At 42.0% G+C, this 20,564-nt stretch overlaps 1 protein-coding gene across 2 annotated transcripts in view; it reads left to right on the forward strand.

Annotated features, from left to right (window-relative positions):
• The window catches only part of RTN3 (reticulon 3), a 68,388-nt gene extending 50,325 nt beyond the window's left edge, over nt 1-18,063 (forward strand). The window contains exons 3-8 of one of the 2 annotated variants that reach the window (XM_049892296.1): nt 7,179-7,386; nt 11,018-11,156; nt 11,585-11,654; nt 12,562-12,608; nt 13,980-14,038; nt 15,891-18,063. In XM_049892296.1, the coding sequence (XP_049748253.1) occupies nt 7,179-7,386; nt 11,018-11,156; nt 11,585-11,654; nt 12,562-12,608; nt 13,980-14,038; nt 15,891-15,936 (569 nt within the window). In that variant the 3' untranslated portion in view covers nt 15,937-18,063. The remainder of the gene's footprint in view (nt 1-7,178; nt 7,387-11,017; nt 11,157-11,584; nt 11,655-12,561; nt 12,609-13,979; nt 14,039-15,890) is intronic. The other variant, XM_049892295.1, reaches the window with a different exon arrangement.
• The last annotated feature ends 2,501 nt before the right edge of the window (nt 18,064-20,564 follow it).

Genomic DNA, 20,564 nt, shown 5'->3' on the forward strand with positions numbered 1-20,564 from the left:
TATGTGCCATTGAGTCAATTCTGAGTCATAGTGACCCCTATATGACAGTGTAGGACTGCCCCCATAGGGTTTCCTAAGCTATAATCTTTATAGGAGTAGATCGCCAGGTGTTTTCTCTAGCAGAGCAGCTGGTGGGCTTGAACCCCTGACCTTTCAGCTACCAGCTGAGCCCTTAACCATTGTGCCACTGGGGCTCTGGGGCTCCCTTTGTTAGGTGGAGTGTTCTGTAAATGTTAATAAAATCGAATTGGTTGGTAGTGTTGTTCAGGTCTTCTGTATCTTTAATGATTTCTGTCTACTTGGTCTACCAATTATTGAGAAAGGGGTGTTGAAATCTCCCAACCATAATCGTGGATTTATTCTTTTCTTTTTTACAACTTTACTGAGATATAATCCACATACCATACAGTGCACCCATTTAAAGTATACTATTTTTTTTTATTCAGTGTTATTTAGTGTAGTCACAGCATTGTGCAACAATCACCACAATCTAATTTTAGAACATATAGTCCCCCCCAAAAAACCCTGTACCCATTAACAATCACTACCTTTCCTCCACCACAACCCCGCTAGCCCTCAGCAACCACTAATCTGTTATCTGTAGGTTTGCTTATTCTGGGCTTTTTATATAATGGAATCATGCAATATATGGTCTTTTCTCTTTGGCTTTTTCCACTTAGCATAATGTTTTCAAGATTCACCAATGTTGTAGCATGTATTAGAGCTTCATTCCTTTTTACTGCTGAATAATATTCATTTTATGGATATACAACGTTTTATTCATCCAGTCATCAGTTGACAATCGTTTGGGTTGTTTCCACTTTTGGGCTATTATGACTAATGCATCTATGAACATTCGTGTATGCATAAGGTTTTCTGTTGATGTATATTTTCATTTATCTTGAGTAGGTATCTAACAGTGGAATCACTGAGTCGTATAATAAACTCTAACTTTTTTTTTTTTAATTGTGCTTTAGGTGAAGTTTATAGCTCAAGTTAATTTCTCATGCAAAAATTTATACAGATATCGTTATTTGATGTTAGTTGCAGTACCTACAACGTGACAGCACACTCCCCCTTCCCACTCCAGGTTTCTTGTGTTCATTCAGCCAGCTCCTCTTCCTTCTTGACTTCTCATCCTGCCTCTGGACGGGAGCTGCCCATTTGGTCTCCTGTATATCTGATTTTTTTTTTTTTTTTTAAATATCTGATTGGAGTAAGAAGCACACTCCTCACGAGTATTATTTTTTGTTTTATAGTCCAGTCTAATCTTCATTTGAAAAGTGGGCTTCAGGAATGGTTTTAGTTCTGGGTTAACAGAGCGCCCCGGGGGCCGTAGTTTCAAGGGTTCCTCCAGTCTCTGTCAGACCATTAAGCCTGGTCTTTTTACATGAATTTGAATTCTGCTCCATACTTTTCTCCTGCTCTATCCAGGATATGTTTAACTTTTTGAGGAACTGCCAAATTGTTTTCCAAGGCAGCTCCACCACCATTTTACATTCCTTCTAGCAGTGCGAGGGTTCCCATTTCTCCAGGTCCTTGCTAGCGTTTGCTGTTGTCCATCTTTTTTAATATAGCCATCCTAGTTGGTTCATTATGGAGGCCCTGGGTGGTACAAACGGTCGATGCACTCAGCTGCTAGCTGAAAGGTTAGAGGTTCGCGTCCAACCAGAGGTGCCGTGGAAGAAAGGCCTGGTGATCTACATCCAAAAAACTAACCACCGAAAACCTTACGGAACACAGTTCTGCCCCGACACACATGGGAATGCCCTGAGTCAGAACTGACTACACAGCAGCTGGGTTTCCTGTTGTTAGCGGTTGGTTTATAATGGTTTTGGTTTACATTTCCCTAGTGACTCGTGATGAGTCGGAATCGACTCGAGGGCATTGGGTTTTGGGTTAGTGACTAATGATGTCGTGCAATCTTTTCATGTGCTTACTGGCCATCGGTACATCTTATTTGGAGAAATGTCCGTTGAGATCCTTTGCCCATTTATTAACTGGGTTATTTGTCTTGTTCTTAACTGTTAGAATTTTTTAAAAATATATTCTGAGTACAAGTCCCTTACCAGACATATAATTTGCAGATATTCGCTCCCGTTTTGTCAGTTGCCCTTTCACTTTTCTGATGGTATCATTTGCAACACAAAAAATTTTAATTTCCGTGTAATCGTTTACCTGTTCATTCTTTTGTTGCTTGTGCTTTTGATGCCATATCTAAGAACCCATTGCCTAACCCAAGATGGTGAAGACTTATTCTTCTGTTTTCTTCTAAAAGTTTTGTAGTTTTAGCTCTTACATTTCGGTCTTTTATCCATTCTGAGTTACTTTTCACATATGGTGTGAAAGAGGTCCCATATCATTTTTTGGATGTGGATATCCAGTTGTCCCAGCACCGTTTGTTCAAAAGACTATTATTTTCCTCATTAAATTGTCTTGGCACCCTTGTAGAAAATTAATTGACCGTAAATATAAGGATTTATTTCTGGACTTTCACTTCTGTTCCATTGATCTGTATGTCTATCTCTGTGCCTGTCTGTCTATTCTTGCAGTTCTATACTTTTTTGTTTCTTATGTTCTGCTATTAAGGTGTAAAAATGTTTTGAATTGTTATTATATCCTTGTGGTGAGTTGACCTCCTTATTATGAAATGGCTTTCTGTAGATCTAGTAATATTCTTTGCTCTGAAATCTACTTTCTTTGATATTAATATAGCCATTATAGCTTCTTTTTGATTAGTATTAACTTTTTCCATCTTTTTACTTATAATCTGTTTCTGCCTTTATATTTGACGTGGATTTCTTTTAAGCTGCATAGAGCTGGGTCTTTCTTTTTTATTCATGCTGACAGTGTCTGCCTTTTTGTGCTGTTATTTAATGTGGTCATTGATGTGATTAGAATTAAATCTACTATATGCTGTTCCTCTATTCATCCCATGTGTTCTTAGTTCCACTTTTCCTCTTTTTCTGCCTTCTTTGGATTAACTGAGGTTGTGTGTGTGTGTGTGTGATTCCATTTTATTTCCTTTGTTGGCGTATTAGCTACAACTCTGTGATTTTCATAGTTAGAATTTATAGTATACATCTAAGTTAACACAGTTTACCTGCAAGTGATACTATAGCACTTCACAGATTGTATTAAAACTTTAGAACAGTATACTTCCATTTTTCTCCTCCTGGTCTTTTAAATAAGATTTAAATAATAAGGAAAAAGTCTTAAGTATTTATCCACATAGTTACCATTTCTGGTGCCCCTCATTCCTTTGTGTAGTTAACATTTCCATCTGATATCATATCCCTTCTGCCTGAAGGACATCCTGTAGCATTTCTGGTAGAAAATCTCCCCACTTCTCTCCATCCTGACTTGCCCCCATCCTAATCTAAATAACCATCATCTCTCTCTTGAACCTCCATATTAGCCTTCTAGAGGGGTCTTCCTGCCTGTACATTTGCCCCATCCCAGCCCATTTTCTATACAGCAGTAAAAGTGTCCCTGTTTTTATAATGTTACTCCCTGCTTGATATACTTCAGTGACTTCTCATTGCACTTGAAGTAAAATCCCAACTCTGTACCTTGCTCTCTGAAAGTGTTCCATGATCTAGCCGTGCCAGCCTCCCCAGCCTTATCTCATGCCACTCCCTGCATTTGAGCCTCACTGGCCTTCTGACCTTTCCTGAGCAATCCCAAGCAGTCTCTCTTTCCACAGGAGTCCCTTAGCCTAAAACATCCTTCCCCTGGCTTTTTGCCAGCTCCTTCCCATCTCACATCTCACTTTAAATGGCATCTCCCCAAAGAGGCTTTTCCTGACCACCTAGCTAAAGTGGTGCATGTGTGTGCATACGTTACTGTCATCATAGCACTGAGTTTATATTCTTACAAGGGCTTCTGTTACAAGTGACACTTGCTTTGTTATTTATTGCCTCTCTGCCCCACTGAAACATAAGCTTCATGGTAGTAAGGACCTTGTTTGCTTTGTGCACCGGCGTGTTGTATTCCCAAGTTCCTAACACTTGCCCAGCACATGGTAAGACACTTAATTTAAGAAGGGTGGGAGATGGAGGACACTTAAAAGATGAGTGGGAAAAGAAGGAAAGAAAACATATTGAAGAATAAGGAATTTCATTTTTTAAAAAGTGTTAAACTGCAGCAGGAGCAGATGAATGAAAGTACAAGAGAACAAAAAAAATTTTTTTATGCAGCCTCTTGCTGTTTTCCTGGTTATGAATTAAACCCCAAAACTAAGTCTGTGTTTTGCATTTTGAACTTTTGGCAACTGTCCCATTCTCAACTTTTTCTCACATTTTTCATCCTCCTGACTCTTCCCCAGGCGCCCCGGTGGTGAATGGTTAAGTACTTGCCGCTAATCAGAAGTCAGCAGTTTACCCACCAGCTGCTCTGTGGGAGAAAAGGCCTGGCAATCTGCTGCTGTAAAGATTACAGCCTAGGAAGCCCAGTGGGGCAGTTCTTCTCTGTCCTGTAGGCTCACTATGAGTCAGAATCAACTCAACAGCACACAATAGCTCTTTCCCCCAAGGGATCAGAAAAGAAAAAGTTTCCAAAGCCCATTTACCAGTTTCTAGAATTTCTTTGGTATTCAGTACTTGGCTTCCTTAGTCTGTTGTACTTGATAGCATTCATGTGCAAAAACTTACTAGTTTGAGGAGCATCACCAGGAAACAAATGAAAGTTGTTGGTTATGCTGTCCCTTGGTCCTTAGCTTGGTCCCTGTTTCATTAAGCATTCAACAACAGATTTGAAAAGCCTACTGTAAATAAAGTGACAAGTGTTCTGAAGAAAAATTAAGATAATAGGATAAAGAATGAGAAGGGGAAGGTGTTAGATGGGGTGAGCAGAGTCTCTGAGGAAGTAGCTCACAAGCCATGACCTGAAGGAGCAAGCCATAGGAAGTTGTGGGGGACAAGCATTCCAGATAGAAGTTTGATAGACTGAATCATCTTTTCCAGGCTCTCCCTCTGTTATGGTTAGTGTATGTCCCTCTTCTATACCTCTTCTATACCTCTTCTATACCAGACCCTAATTCCACCGTTTATTTTAAGGCTGGCCCCATGGCCTTCTGTACTATTATGCAGGTTGTGCACTGCACACCTCTAGGGGGCACATTTACATGCGTTATTGTAGGTTTGAATATTTCTTAGGACAGTTTTCCAGCAGATGGCAGTACAGCATCGTGAGGGCAGGGTAGCTTTTTCTAATTTGCACAAAGGTAGAATTTCTAGCTTGCATTTAGGCTAGCTACTTTTTTAGCCCGTGTTTCTTCTCTAATACATCAAGATTGTTTTTTCCCTGGGCCCCATCCTTATCCCCTACACTGTTCTTTCTTTTTCTCTCTCTGTTTTTCAAATATTTCAAACTTATAGAATAGTTGCAAGCATTAGTTCAAAAAAAAAAAAAATCCCATATAACCTTTGCTGTAGTTCACTGATTAACAATTGGCCACGTTTGCTCTATGTCTTTCACACCATTGCTATTTTTGAAGAATACAGGCCACTTGTTTCGTAGACTGTTTCTCAGTCTAGGTTTGTCTGATTAGATTCAGGTTATATGTTTTTGTCAGGAATGCCATAAAAAAGAGTAATGGCATTAGTTCGTTCAATTACTGTGATGTTGAGCCTCTAAGCATCTGTGTTGAAACTGTCCTTGTAGTCATCTGAACGCTGATGTATGTATACTTGGACTACAACTGTAGGGATTTTGTCTAGTGTTGACTCTTAAGTAGGCTGCTCTCTGTTCTCCTGACTTCAGCTGCAATCAGGTGAACCTGAGTTGCCTCCCAGTTTTCTCTCTCCTTTGCAGCATTGCTGTCTGGGACACTTGACTTCCCATAAGGAATTGTAACACTTTTTCTTCCCCTTCGTAAGCCTCCCCTACCCCCCCAGCCAACATGTCTGAACCAGTGATTATTTCTTCTTGACAAACGGTGTATCTTTGGTGTTTTCTTAAATTTAAATTAAGTTCCTCTGGCTCTAGCAAGGTTAGGCTTCAGAGAAGTGGGAGTGGATTCAGAGAAGGAGAATTTTATAACTGAATATGGGGAAGAGCTAGGTGTCATCAGGTTGACTTTAATCAGACTCAAGTTCATTTTATTCCCAAACACAGTCTTCCAGGCCAACTTTATATTGATTGTAGTTAGAATTTGAGTGATTGTTATATATCCTTCACTACGCTAAGCACTTGACGTGCATTAGCCTCGTGCATTCCTTAAAACAACTCTAGGAAGTAGATACTGTTTTCTTCATTTTCTAGATGAGAAAACTGAGGCTTAGAAAGGTTAAGGTGATAATGACTTAGAAATTGCCAGGACTCTAGCTCATGTCTCTTCACCTCCAGAGCCATTGTTCTTCATTCTAAACATAGAGTAGCCCAGAAAAAATTCTCAGTAGGGCTATTAGTCTTGAAGTTAGCCTTCGCAGATTGAAATTCGGATGGTAATGCCATCGCTAGGTTGGTTGGTAATTGATAGCAGCCGTCATCCAGAGTTTTTGAGGTACCTTTAAGTAGAAGAGCTTACATTTTTCCAGTGTGAATATCCCCAACCATATGACCTGGTTGCCTGGGACAGTCCTGTTTTCTGGCATAATTATCAATAGTGCCTCTATTCACTTCAAAAGTATTATGGTTTGGATATTAGATGGTCACCCTATCTATAATCCTTCTTGAGTTCTCTTCAGATTAACATAGAGACTTGTGTTTTGGTGTAACTGACACTGGGCTTGGTCTGTTTTTATTCACTATTCTCCGCAGCCCCCTTCCCCCAATTTATACATTTCAGGTTAGCTTTGGTTTTATATTCTGTTGACCCCTCTAATTTATAAGCAGGGTTTGCTTAATTTAGTCAATAGTTATCAAGATTTTGCTGCATTTGCCTTATCCTTCAGCGTTTAAAGTGAATGACACTTTGCACAAATGTACTTGAGTAGCTGTCTCTAAAAAAATAATCTCGTAAGATTTTAGAAATCTAGTCTATGTAGCAGGGTGAGTCATCACCCTGACATAATTTGATTTTCATGTATCAGATGCTCCTAAAGTGGGGTGCACCTGTAATTGCATGCTAGTGTAATGCTTCACAGGATTGCAAGACACAGCCAGAGAGCAGTCCTGGCCTTGTGGCTTATGTGTGTTCTGATAACTTATGCCCCCCCCTCCTTTTTTTTTGGCAGTGCACGATCTGATTTTCTGGCGAGATGTGAAGAAAACTGGGTTTGTCTTCGGCACCACACTGATTGTGCTGCTTTCACTGGCAGCCTTCAGTGTCATCAGTGTGGTTTCTTACCTCATCCTGGCTCTTCTCTCTGTCACCATCAGCTTCAGGGTCTACAAGTCTGTCATCCAGGCTGTACAGAAGTCAGAAGAAGGCCATCCATTCAAGTGAGTTCAAGCATCACAAATAACCTTCTGGATTTTAGTAAAGGGCTCACTGAGGCTGATCAGATCCCAATAAACCAAACCAAACCCGCTGCTGTCGAGTCGATTCCAACTCATAGCAACCCTATAGGGCAGAGTAGAACTGCCCCAAAGAGTTTCCAAGGAGCGCCTGGCAGATTTGAACTGCTGACTTTTTGGTTAGGAGCCATAGCACTTAACCACTTCGCCACCAGGGTTTCCCAGATCCCAATACCTGACTAAAAATCAGGATTACAGGGTCTAATGCAGCTGACCAGTGGCACGGACCGTCAACCAGAGACCCTAAGATTACCTTAGGAAATGACCAGGTTACAAGCCAGGCACCTTTTGACGAAGTAGAGACTCACTTCAAGACCAAACAGGACTCTGTAAATTCTTGAACAGGATAGGGAAAGGAGAGCAAGTAGGACAGCACTTAGTTAAATGGGGTCTCAAGTACATTCTTAAGCCCACACAGATTTGAATCTTGAAACAACTTTGAGATCTTGATATTGAGGTTGTCTTCTTGGTGATAGCACAGCCTAATTGAGAATATTTTCTTGGTTTTATTACTGGTTTCCTCCTTATTGCTCCCTTAGTTCCTTAACACCAGGGGCAAGTCTTGATGAAGTCTGTAGGACATGGATTTTCTAGTATCCAATTTCTGGCTTTTTTATTGTGGTGGAACTTTAACATGTTTTCTGGAAAATCTTGGCTTGTAAAAAATTTTTATTTTAACATTAGCAAATGACAGTTTTTTAAAAACCTCTTTCTGCTCTGACCTCAGGGCTACAAAAGAATAGGCTATACACCTGCAGCTCTGGTCCTTGTATTTTTTCTTGGTGAAAACAGAAGGAATCATTTAAAACTATATTGTGATATTAAAAATTTATTGCAAACGGAAGAGAATTTCAAATTCTCATAGCTCCAGACTCTCTGGAGCCGTGCAGCCTAGCTGAACCTCCGAAACTATTGTCCTGAGCTAATCTTTAAACTTTAAACCAAAAATATCCCCTGAAGTCTAATTAAAACCAAACAAGAGTTTAACTAGTAAAAAATGTCTGCCTTGAGCATTACGCTCTTTTAAGAACTATCTGCATGGGATCAAATTGACAACAGCAACTAGAAAGATTAGGTAGGAACCTTAGGGAGCAGTGAGTTTATGTTAATGGGGGAGGAACAGCTCAGAAAGGGAGGGTGAGAATGGTTGTACAGCTCGAAGAATTTAATCAAGGTCACACACACACATTGTACACATAGAAATGGTCGACTTGCTGTATGTTATGCTCTGTATATTCCCAACAAAAAAAATAAAATTTTTTTTTAAATTTAATTGCAAACTACCTGACAAATCAATAGTTGTTGAATGAATGAGTGAATATATTTTACTGTTTTTTCACAAACCTTAGGTGTTTTAGCAGGTTAGTTTTCCCTTTTGCATAATACCATTGTGAATTTATAAAATGCGTTTCACTAAATTGCATTGATTATAAACATCTAATTCTTATAAGTTTTATATTTGATAGTAAATATTTTCTCAGTAAGTAGGGGGGAAAAAAAGCATGCCTGTTACTTTACAGTTTTCCCCCACAGACTGTAGGCTCATTAAGGCAGACGCAGTCCTACCTTTCCTAATATCCCAGCACCTAGCAGCATGTCTGGTACACCATAGGAATTCAGTAAATACTGAGTGAATGAGTTGTGAATACATACTTACATTTCAACTCTACAGTGCATCTGGGAACAGAACCTAGCTAGGTCTTTCTGGATTTTGGTAAATGGCTCAGTACTTTTCAACCCCGTCAAACTCAGTATGCCCACCATCTTTTTTACTTTTCCAACAAATATTTTTAATTCTTCCTTTATTATCCTGAAATGAAATTCATAGGTAATATAATTATTTACAAACAATTTCAAAAAGTAGATCTTAATTATAATATAATGGAACAATAAAATAGAAAGCCATTAATAATAAAATAATGTTTCAAAAAAAAAAAAAAAACAAAACACCTATTGCCATCAAGTCGATTCTGACTCATAGCAACCCTATAGGACAGAGTAGAACTGCCCCATAGCATTTCCAAGAAACAGCTGGTGGATTCAAACTGCCGAACTTTTGGTTCTCAGCCAAGTTCTTAACCACTGTACCACCAGGACTCCAATATGTATTTCAGCTGTTATTTAACTGCTTGGACTTGGCCACACCAGAAAACATAATAAATTACATACTTACAGCTACATGTATAATCACCGATACCAATTCCAAAATCATGAAAAAAATCTTAGTAAAGTCTTAGCACAAACAAAATATACTTTTAGAAAATTCAGGATTTGTTAAAACTGTGCAAAAAATACCTGTGTTTGTATGTTCTAGATTGTTGATAATTATAAATAGGTTTTCACCTTTATGAATATCCAGTGAAGCAGAAAAGGTTATATAGAGCATAGGACAGTACTTATTATGCAGGACTGTCCACACTTTGCAGACACCTAGAATCTTTGCCTCTGTCTACTAAATGATAGTGATGTCTCCACCTGTAGAAATCGAGATCAGTAGCCCAAGGCTGATTGCTTTGAGATGGACATCAGACATGCATCCTCTTTCTAACCTTTTTACAACTCTGACACCAGCCGTACCTCCCACGGCACTCTTTAATTCTTGGCTGGGTTTGATAATTTGTTGCAGTGGCCACACAGAACTCACAGACTATATTCAGAGTCATGGGGTTTATTAGGGAAGTAGCAGGTTACAATTCAGGATCAGGGACGACTCAGAATACGGATCTTTGATCAGGACAACCTCTTCTTGGCTGTGCCTGCAGGCAGGTCTCTCTCTCTGGCCCTTGGCCTCTTAGCCCTTCAGACCAGCCACTGCCCTGCTAGGCAAGTGTTACAAAACTCTTTAGCTCCACCAGTAAGTTCCTAGGGGCACCCCACTCTGCCAGCAAGCCTCCTGCCTGAAGGCTGTAAGCTCTGTATCTCCATGGGTCGATACAGCCACTGTAACAGCCTCACTGTGTGGGCTGAGAAGTCCACTGTGCTACCTCAAGCCAGTCTCCTGGTTCTGCTGCTGCCACTCACTGCTTCTCACCATCTTGCACTGTTACACCTCTCTCACTGTCTTCCTTCTGGGTCTAGGAGGTTCTCAGAACAGGGACCCCAGGTCCAAAGGACATGCTCCATTCTTAGCTCTTCTTTCTTGGTGATAGTAAGATCCCTCTTTGCTCTGGGATTGGCTCTTTTTTTAAGCCTAGTGGATGGCAGTCCCCTCATTAGGGTTCCATATACCTTATCTGCATGGTCCCACCCCCACAAGGATGCCATGTTCCTTATTTGTATTATTAACAAGCTGTCCAATCCTCTTGGTGGGCCACGAGCACCTTATTTGCATTGTCCCACCCAGTCATTTGGTGGTAGTTACAAGACCGTGGCTAGACAGGCCATAAAAAAGCGATCCATCGCATCATACTGCCCCACCTCATGACAACCAAAGATGCCCCTACAGATTTCTAAAACACCTGCTGGGGTCAGTTCCACACTGTGAAGAACAGCTATGCCAACTGCAAGAAGTTTCCTTCCAAGTCAGATGTGTTACTGTTGTTTCTTCTTCCTGAAGAGCCTACCTGGATGTAGACATCACTCTGTCCTCAGAAGCCTTCCATAATTACGTGAATGCTGCTATGGTGCACATCAACAGGGCCCTGAAACTCATTATCCGTCTCTTTCTGGTGGAAGATCTGGTTGACTCCTTGAAGGTTGGTTGCTTCTGCAGCTTTTGGTGGTGAGGCTGGGAAAAACTTCCAACTGGGTCATAATTCAGAAGAATAGCAGTAAGCGGGGCTTCATCAAGCAGAGACGAATGTATGCTTATCGCAATCAGTCCGTAAACACGGGGACAGGAGTCATTAGAGAAGGCGCCTCCTCCTGCTGGAGAGCTAACACCAGAGTGTGATAATATACTTGACAGAAATGTAAGTACAGTCTGTCTTTGGGCCTAAGAGAACTACAGGATTCTCTTACATACCCTCAAATGTGTAGTGCCAATGGGGGAACCTTCATTTTGAACTGATTTATGGCATACGGCACTAGATATATACAGATGTAATTAACTAGAGGAGAATGCATCAGTTAGCCTGAATTTTGCATTATTCCTGTTTAACCCTCTGACCTTGACTTTTCACAGCTTGCTGTCTTCATGTGGCTGATGACCTACGTTGGTGCAGTTTTCAATGGAATCACCCTTCTGATCCTTGGTAACGGGACAAGGAAAATTTTTTCATACTTGTTGAATTGGTAACAATGTGAAATAAGAAAATGTGTCTGCTTGGTTCACGTGGCCCAGCCTTTCATATCCGTAAAAAAAAAAAACAGAACAAAACCAGTTGCCGTGGTGTCAATTCTGACTCATAGTGACCCTGTAAGACAGAGTGGAACTGCACCATACCGTTCCCAGGGCTGTAATCTTTACGGAAGCAGGTTGCCACATCTTTCTCCTGCGGAGTAGCTGGTGGGTTCAAACCACCAACCTTTTGGTTAGCAACCAAGCACTTAACTACTGCTCCTCTTTATCCATAGAGACTTTATAAACTAGATATTGGAGGAGCCTGTGTGTACTACTGCTTTACTAAATGTTCCCAACCATAAAGAAATGGGAGTCCCTAGATGGTGAAAATAGTTCACATGCTTGGCTGCCAACCAAAAGGTTGGAGGTTTGAGTCCACCCAGATTTGCCTCAGAAGAAGTCCTGGAGAGCTCCTTCGGAAAGGCCAGCCATTGAGAACCCTGGGGAGCCCAGTTGTACTCTGACGCATACAGGTCATCATGAGCTGGAGTTGACTCGGCAGCAACTGATTTTTATAAAGAAATATCAAAACAGCAAGATGTAAAGGAGAGTTGTCTAGATTTTATTTAAGTATGGGGATTTTATTTTCATAATTTAGAAATAGTTATTTGTGGTACAAAGAAGGCAGCCTGTGTACCTGAGGAGGCTTTTTATACCACCCTAAACTAGCTTTCTTTATCGCACTGTGCTTAATTGAGAAGTCTAGCTGGGATTTCTCATTTTCAGGAAGATTTATGTTTCCCTGTATTTCATGAGGAAAAATGTATTTGTCTTTGGTGACTAGCTCATATTTACATTTGTCATGTTATGTCTTACAGCCGAACTGCTCGTTTTCAGCGTTCCAATTGTCTATGAGAAGTACAAGGTAAGCATTTGTCTTTTTTATTTCAGATATGCCACATGTACCACTGGTTTTAGTTCATTTTTTTTAGGCATTGGAAATTCGGAGCAGTCTTTTTATAACCATCATTTCTATAATCCAGTGTTTTTAAGTCAAGTGCCTAGAAGAAGCTGCTAAAAGTGGTTTCCTCCAATAGGAGAAACTAGATACCTGGGAGAGAGAGGCTAGGAAGGAGATTCACTTGTCATAACTCGTGTGCCTTTTGAATTTTTATCATATGGATATGTTATCTATTCAAAAAATTGTTTAAGTAAAAGCTGTGTGTCTAAAAAGAAATTTATTCAAGTGTAGGTTATTAAGGGAGTCCATCGTTGCAAACAGATGTTTCCATTGTGCAATGGTGTATACAGAGTGTACTAGCTGCTGTGCGTTGCATTGGGTAAATCTGCGGCAAAGGACCTCTTTAAAGTGTTGAAGAGCAAAGATGTCGCCTTGAAGACTAAGGTGCGCCTGACCCATTCCATGATATTTTCAATTGCATCATATGCATGTGAAAGCTGGACAATGAATAAGGAAGACCGAAAAAGAATTGACGCCTTCGAATTGTGGTGTTGGCGAAGAATATTGAATATACCATGGACTGCCAAAAGAACGAACGAATCTGTCTTGGAAGAAGTGCGGCCACAGTGCGCCTTAGAGGCAAGGATGGTGAGACTGTGTCTTACGTACTTTGGACATGTTGTCTGGAGGGATCAGTCCCTGGAGAAGGACATCATGCTTGGCAGAGTACAGGGTCAGCGGAAAAGAGGAAGACCCTCAATGAGGTGGATTGACACAGTGGCTGCAACAATGAGCTCAAGCATAACAACGATTGTAAGGATGGCGCAGGACCGGGCAGTGTTTCGTTCTGTTGTGCATAGGGTCGCTATGAGTTGGAACCGACTAGACGGCACCTAACAGCAACAGATGCTATGAGGTTATTCTTTATGGATTTAAGTCATCTATCAGCAGACTTTGCTTATGGCTTTTTGGATGAGATGAATTAGTCTTACCCAGGAGCCATAACACATTTGTGATTACAGAATATTGATTTAGACACAGTTTCTAGTATTCAAAGAATGCTTTACTCCAGTGGCTCTTAAAGGAAATACCTGAGCAGGTGAAACTTAGCCCTGCAAAAGAAATGAGTGTTGTTTACTTCAGTAAAGTGTGAGGCACTCAGGGCATGATTTGAAGTCTGAAGTTTTTCAACACTTTTAAAAAGTGGACATTATTATTTTTCAGAATATTTAGTAGTGTTTAAAAAAACGGTTAAATTAGACAAAAGAACAGTGTCTTCAGGAAAATTGTTGATCTTTGTGTTACTACAACTGAGTCTACTTTCCTTCCTTAAAGACCCAGATTGACCACTATGTGGGCATCGCCCGGGACCAGACGAAGTCAATTGTTGAAAAGTAAGTACATTTAGGAGCCACATTTTATCATGACATGTGGTACCCCACCCTGAAAAAAACTTTGGTTAATAGTTTGATTTTACTAGAAATTATTTCAGCAGCTTCTTTAAAAATTATCCATTTTATCTTGAATTGAAAAAGCATCAGTGGAATCAGGGCCACTCGGCCTGTTTGAACTGGCTTGGAAGTATTTTTGGTTGCCTCCCCACCTTCATTTGTTTTCAGATTTATCATTTTTTTTTTTTATCGTGGTAAAATATGTGTAACGAATCATTTGCCATTGACCAGTTTTCACGTGTGCAATTCAGTGACATTAATTCTGTCCACCGCATTATACAGCCGTCACCACTTTCTGCTTCCAGATTTTGTCATCACCCCTGAGCAGTGCCCCTAAAGCAGTAAATCCCCATTTTCCCTGCCGCCTGCCCTTGGTAACCACGAATCAACTCTGGTCTGTATGCATCACATGTATCGATTTTAAACCAAATTCTTCCCTCCCTTTTCAGAAATAGAAATTTTAGTAAATAAATGACCTAAGGCTCAAAAACCCTTTTCGTACCCAATTAAATAAGAGAAAACCCAAACCCAGTGCCGTTGAGTCGATTCCGACTCATAGCGACCCTATAGGACAGAGTAAAACTGCCCCATAGAGTTTCCAAGGAGCGCCTGGTGGATTCGAACTGCCGACCATTTGGTTAGCAGCTGTAGCACTTAGCCACTATACCACTAGGGTTTCCACCAATTAAATATTAATATGTAAATCAAATAATACATTGATATGTTTCTATGGTTTCTATCATCAAGGAACTTTTTTATTTTTGAATTACTGAGAGCAAATGCTTGTGAACCTAACACTTAGAATGAAAATGTTAACATTATCTGTATTTTCTTCGTATATTCTTTAAGAAACAAAACCTCACAAGCAGTTGAACTTCCTTTTTGCTCCTCAGGTTCCTTTCACATCCCAGATCCTGGTGCTTTTCCCAACCTCATCGAGAGGGAACTGTGAGCGCATCCAGATAGCTCTGGCGGATGCCAGGATCCTCATTCACCCGCTTTTTTTGCTTTCTTAGGTAGATGTTGGAACTAAAACCAGCCAAGGACTTAGCATAAATATGTATCTGGTTGCTGTTCACTCTTGATTTGTGGAAGATGGGCACATAGCTTAGCTTTAGCTCCAATGCCTTGAATACCAGCGTTAGCTGACTCAGACCACCTGCTTTGGGTTGTAACATTTGTGGAGAATCAGTGCTTTGACATTGGCTTAGGTGTGTGAATGGCCTTAGTAATGGATAACTTAATGATTTTGGAACACCTTTGCCAGACTGAAGGGCAAATTTGGTGTTCTGTGAGAGGATAGGAATTATTGCCAGCTTTTGTGGTTGTGAGAACCAGGAACCAATGACCCATCTTATACTTGTTAGCCTCCTTGACCCCTGACTCCTGGTTTCCTTTGTGGCACTAGTGGTTGACCTGGCTTTCCTTTATCTGTGCATCCCAGAGCCAGGGAAACGGGAAGCAACGTCTACTGCTCCCCTGATTGCTGCCAGTGGGTAGAACGTAGTCAGCAGATGTTATGCCCAGGTGCCCCATAGTCTTTTCTGGAACCCCCAGTGAAGGCCCGAGGAGGTTCTGAGGGTAGAGGGTAGGTCTTTGCAGGCCCCACAGGTTCGTCCCAGGCCAGACTCAGCCACTGCTTCTTTTCTTCCAGAGTAAACCTGTGAAAATGGGAGAATGTTTTCCACAGCACTCCAGCAAGTAAAGGACTGGCTCCTCTTAGTATCACAGTTAAAACAAAAGCCTAAAACAGATGCTTACATTTTCACCTACTTTTTTTTTCTTTCCTTAATAGAATCCAAGCAAAACTCCCTGGAATGGCAAAAAAGAAGGCAGAATAAGCACCTGGAAACCAGAAATGCATCAGTTACTAAAACATCACTTAATAGTTATAACATTGTTACTTGTACTATGAAGGAACTTGCTCAATGTCAGCTCCAGCCTGCATTCCAAGCTTATTTTTTAATTTGGTGTTTTCTCCCCTCCTTTCCCTCAGTATCAAGCTCAGGAATTGTTGGACTGAGAACAGAACTGATATTTTAGAACCCAAGAGAATAAAGAATCAATAGGATAAATCAGTACTTTTAATGGTGGTGGAGCTTTTGCCTGTAGTTTGAAAGGGGGAAGATTGAAGGTAAAGGGGAAGGTAAAAGATAAAACACAACTCTTCAGGTCTTATAGCCAGTTTGGAAGTGTAAGTCTTACGCAGTTTCCCATCATAGTTTTACCCTTATTTTTAAGTTAAGAAATAATGATTAATTTATGAAGAAATTACTTAGGGACAGGAGTGGGATTCCTTCCCATGGGTTTTTTTTTTTTTTTTTTTGTAATCCCGTCTTCCTGCCCCACAATGTGAGCAGCTACTCCTAATACTCTTCTTCTTCCCTTAACGATAGAACTTCCAACTCTGTTAATAACTTATAGGTGGTAGTGATAATTCCTGATTCCTGTAATGCCATCCGGTAACAAGATTGGAAACGGAGAAAGGGACTGGAAAGGCGTCTGAGGCAGCAGTGCCGCAGCGGCCACTGCCTCTCCCACAGAGCCCAGAGGTGGAAAAGCTCTGCCACTGGGGAAGGTGGGGTCGGTGCCATTTCTTTTGGACACCACCAGTTCTGAGCTTTAGTTTGAGAACTCATTCCTGAAACGTGCTTTCCTCCCTCTTCCCTGCCCACCTCACCTCAAGTTTAATAAATACGGTTGTACTTATTATGAAATAAATGTCTGTAACTGCTGTACACTGCTGTAAACTTGTTAGAGAAAAAATAATCTGCATGTGGGCTCCTCAGTTACCGAGTTCCTGTAATCCTGTCTCAGTCCGTTGGTGGGGAGCCTTCTTAAGAGATGAGCTACAGAAACAAGTCTTCCTTTTCTTTTCCCTACGTCTTCCTTCTTCACGTGGTACATCTTTAACCTGTGCTCATGTTTTACCCTAAGGACCAAAGCCGAGCTGCCTTGAGAGACTGTGTCTGTGGTCAAGTGACCACAAGTTAATGCAGAGAAGTGGATTTCGTGGTTCATAGGGAGTTGAAACTGGGTTGAGGCTAGCCTATGGGTGTGTGTTGTACTTTGAGATTCTTTTCATTTTTAGAGAGAAAATGTGTTAGCACCTCTGCTGTGGCCTGGGGGGCTGCTTTTGAGAGTGTTTGTAAGAGGTTTTAGGTAAGGGTGACCAGGCAGGGCTAGTTTGTTGATGGGCCTTGTGCACAGTTAAATAAGACGGCAGAACGACTCAGAGTGACAGCAGATGGATCTCTGATTCCCATTTGAGATTGAGTGTCTCTCTCCCCTTCAACATGAAAATTATGTAAACTTGGAAGAAAAGTCATCTGTGAGTTCCTTCCAGTTGCTGTAACCAGAAGTTAAAAGAATCCAGCAGGAGTATGCACTGGTGACGTCAGCGTAAGGGTTAAGTACCTGAGGGTCCTAAAGCATGGCAGCTCTGGAAGGCAGTGGAAGGAGACTGTCTCCCACGTGTTTTTGGCAGATTACTTAGGGGTTTCAGTGGTTAAGAGGTATCCTTGCCTTATTTCCATTTTCCTAACCCCTCCCTTTCCTTTTAAATTTTTTAATGGTTTCACATCATAGTAAGAAATGCATTCTCCATCTTCAACCTTTGTCCTCCCAGGAAGTCAATGTACTGATCGTCTTTTTGGGCTTCCCCTCCAAAGGATCCCCTGCTGCCCTGGAAGCCTCCACACCTAGCTCTCTTGTTTTCGTACTGCTGTGTTTAGATAATTGGACAGATATTGTGCCACGCAGGAATTTTTGTTATTTTTTCTTTTTTTTTAAGAAAAGCCTATAGATGAAAAATTACTAATGAAACTGTGTGTGAGTGTATGTGTGTGCAACATAAAAATCCCGTAGCACCCAAGGAGCTTGATCTTGGTTCCTGTAAAACTGCAAATTGATGTGGTATTAATAAAAAAAAAAAAAAAAACACAATGACAGTGGTGTCCTTCTGCTAACTTTATTCTTTATACACAACTCGGGTGTATGAAACCCAACAAGGCTTCCACTCCCCCCACCCCCACTCCACTTTTGAGGCTTTAAAAAGCAACTGACAGTTGATAGTGGTAAGGATTTCCGAGACTGCGGGATTTCCATAGCAAAGCAAGGCTGTGCGTTTGGTTTCAGAAAGATACAAGAGCCCCTCTAAGAGGTAAACTTAGGAGAAGAAGATGGTGAATTGGTGGGGCCAGAGGGGTCTGTTGTCCCAGCGCAGCCTTGCACCATCCCAGGTGGGCTCCCTGCCTGCAGCGTGGAGCAGCCTGTCAGTCACACACAGCTGCACTGCACCTAAAGTGGGCACCAGTCACCGTGGAAAACGGAACTAAATGTATCAGGCCTTTGCTGGAAGAACGTGTCACCTCTGATTTGCTCTTCCCTAAAACTAAGGCTGCTGTGACCCTTCAGCTGAGTTTTAAAAATTTATTCAACATACCTCTTAGAAAACTTAGGCTGAAATTTTTAAAAAATGATTGATGCAAACAACTTCACAAATACGCATACAAATGTTCAAATAATGTCACTAAGTAACATGGTATATAAATATGTATTCAGAATAACATTTACATATTGGCCATAATAGCAAGCATACCATTAAAAACAATCTCCAGGAAGAAACCACCTGCTCCTGTCTGGCTACCGAGGCACGGAGGCACACCTAGAGATGAGGCTCACCCAGCCCCCAACCCTGAACCCATGAGGCCATAACTTGGTCAAAGTAGGAGTCACGACAGTGGCACTCCCTAGCTCACTGGTGCTCAGAATGTGTCAATCATTGAAGGGCTTATCAAAACATTGCTGGGCCCCACGTGTTTCTGGTTCAGGGGGTAGGGCCCCAAAACTCGTTCTTCTAACAGGTTTCTCAGGTGATGCTCTTGGTCTGAGAACCACGGGAGTGCTTGGGGCTGTCTCTGTGAAGGCATCCACTCCTGTCCCCCTAAGGCCTCTCCCTGCCTCCTGGGAAAAACGGAACCGTCCTAATGCGGTTTCTGCCCTGTCTAACCTGAACTTAAGCAGTGTGGGCTTGGGTGATTATACGAGGCTACTCCAATTTGCCTGCTGTTTTTGACCTGGCAGAGTAGCAAGAGTGGTAGAATACTCATTGTGGAACTGAGAACAACGTGCATGAAGGAAAGTAAAAGAATGGCAGTGCCCAGGCTGGTGCCACCCATAATCCCTGTTCACAAGCTTTTAATACTGTCTCAAAAACCCTGAAGGTCCAAACACGGAATTCTTTTAGTCAACCCACAGCCCATCCTGTATCTTCCTGAATCCCTGGTAGCATCAACACAATTGCCAGAACCCTTGCCGTGCTGTGGAGGCCAGGACCAGGTGGCTGGTAGCCCTACCTATGGAGCGCTAATGGAGATGGCTGCGTGCACCTTTCAGCTGAGGCCTATGGTGCTAAGAACCCCCTGCAGAGCTCAGCAAACTCACTCCAGGAATTGAGGCAGCTCTTTGCCATTCCCAGGTCATGACTGCACGGTATTGGCCGGCAGCACCCAGTACATGTTATCCTTTGGCCTAACGGTAAGAAGTTCTCAAAACTCAACAGAGAACAGGAGACTGTGGCATAATGCAAAGAACACTGAATTGGGAGTTGATATTTTTATTCTAATTCTTGTACAAGATCCCTCTCTGAGCTGCATTTTACCTATCTGAGCGGGCAGGGTAGTAGCTGATTGTCAGGGCCCCTTCCAACTCTGACAATCTTTAATTATGTATATAAAAATGATAGAAAATCCGTGGTATAAAATTCAACTCCCAATCTGGAAGAGTCAAGGCGAGTGGGCCTCAAGCTCTGCCCTAGGAGTGGAGATGAGGGCTTCCTCTCTTTGCCCTCTACTTTCCCTCCAACAGATACAGCCCCTGGCCCCAGGTGCCATGGCTTCTCACCCTCCAGACCCAGCCCTCATGTCCTACCTGCTGACTAACCCCAATGGCTTTAGACCAAGGGAACCGGCCCTGCAGTGGCCCCGCCTAGTGAAGAACAAGCATTGCGGCCCAGAGTAGGCTGGAGAGTCACACATTGGTAGGGGGTTTTAGGGGCATTCCATCCCCCCACCCCACCTCTGTCCTTGCTCCTTCCTTCCAGTCCTTCCTCTGCCATCTCACAGCTTATCTCTGATACACGCATAATAAATAAGACATTTGCACGTAAGGGTGATTGGGACAGCTCTCCCCGCCCCCACCCCTTTCATATAAAAGCATTAAATACAGTTTCAAAATAAAATACAAAGAGCAAAAAGGGCCTGATATCGGGGGCACCTGTTCTCCACAGGAGACGGAAACTACACATCCCTTTCGGACCTGCCTGGGAGATTGCTGGGGCCCCTCCCGCGCTCCCACGGGGCTGACGCCGCCGCGGGGGTGAAAGGAAGGCCGAGCCCGGCCCCAGGCCCTGGGGGCTGAGAACGGGTGGCGCGTCCACCGCGGACAATAGGGACAGGGAAGGGGCGGG

This window comes from Elephas maximus, chromosome 7 (genome assembly GCF_024166365.1).
Source record: "Elephas maximus indicus isolate mEleMax1 chromosome 7, mEleMax1 primary haplotype, whole genome shotgun sequence".
Taxonomy (NCBI): domain Eukaryota; kingdom Metazoa; phylum Chordata; class Mammalia; order Proboscidea; family Elephantidae; genus Elephas; species Elephas maximus.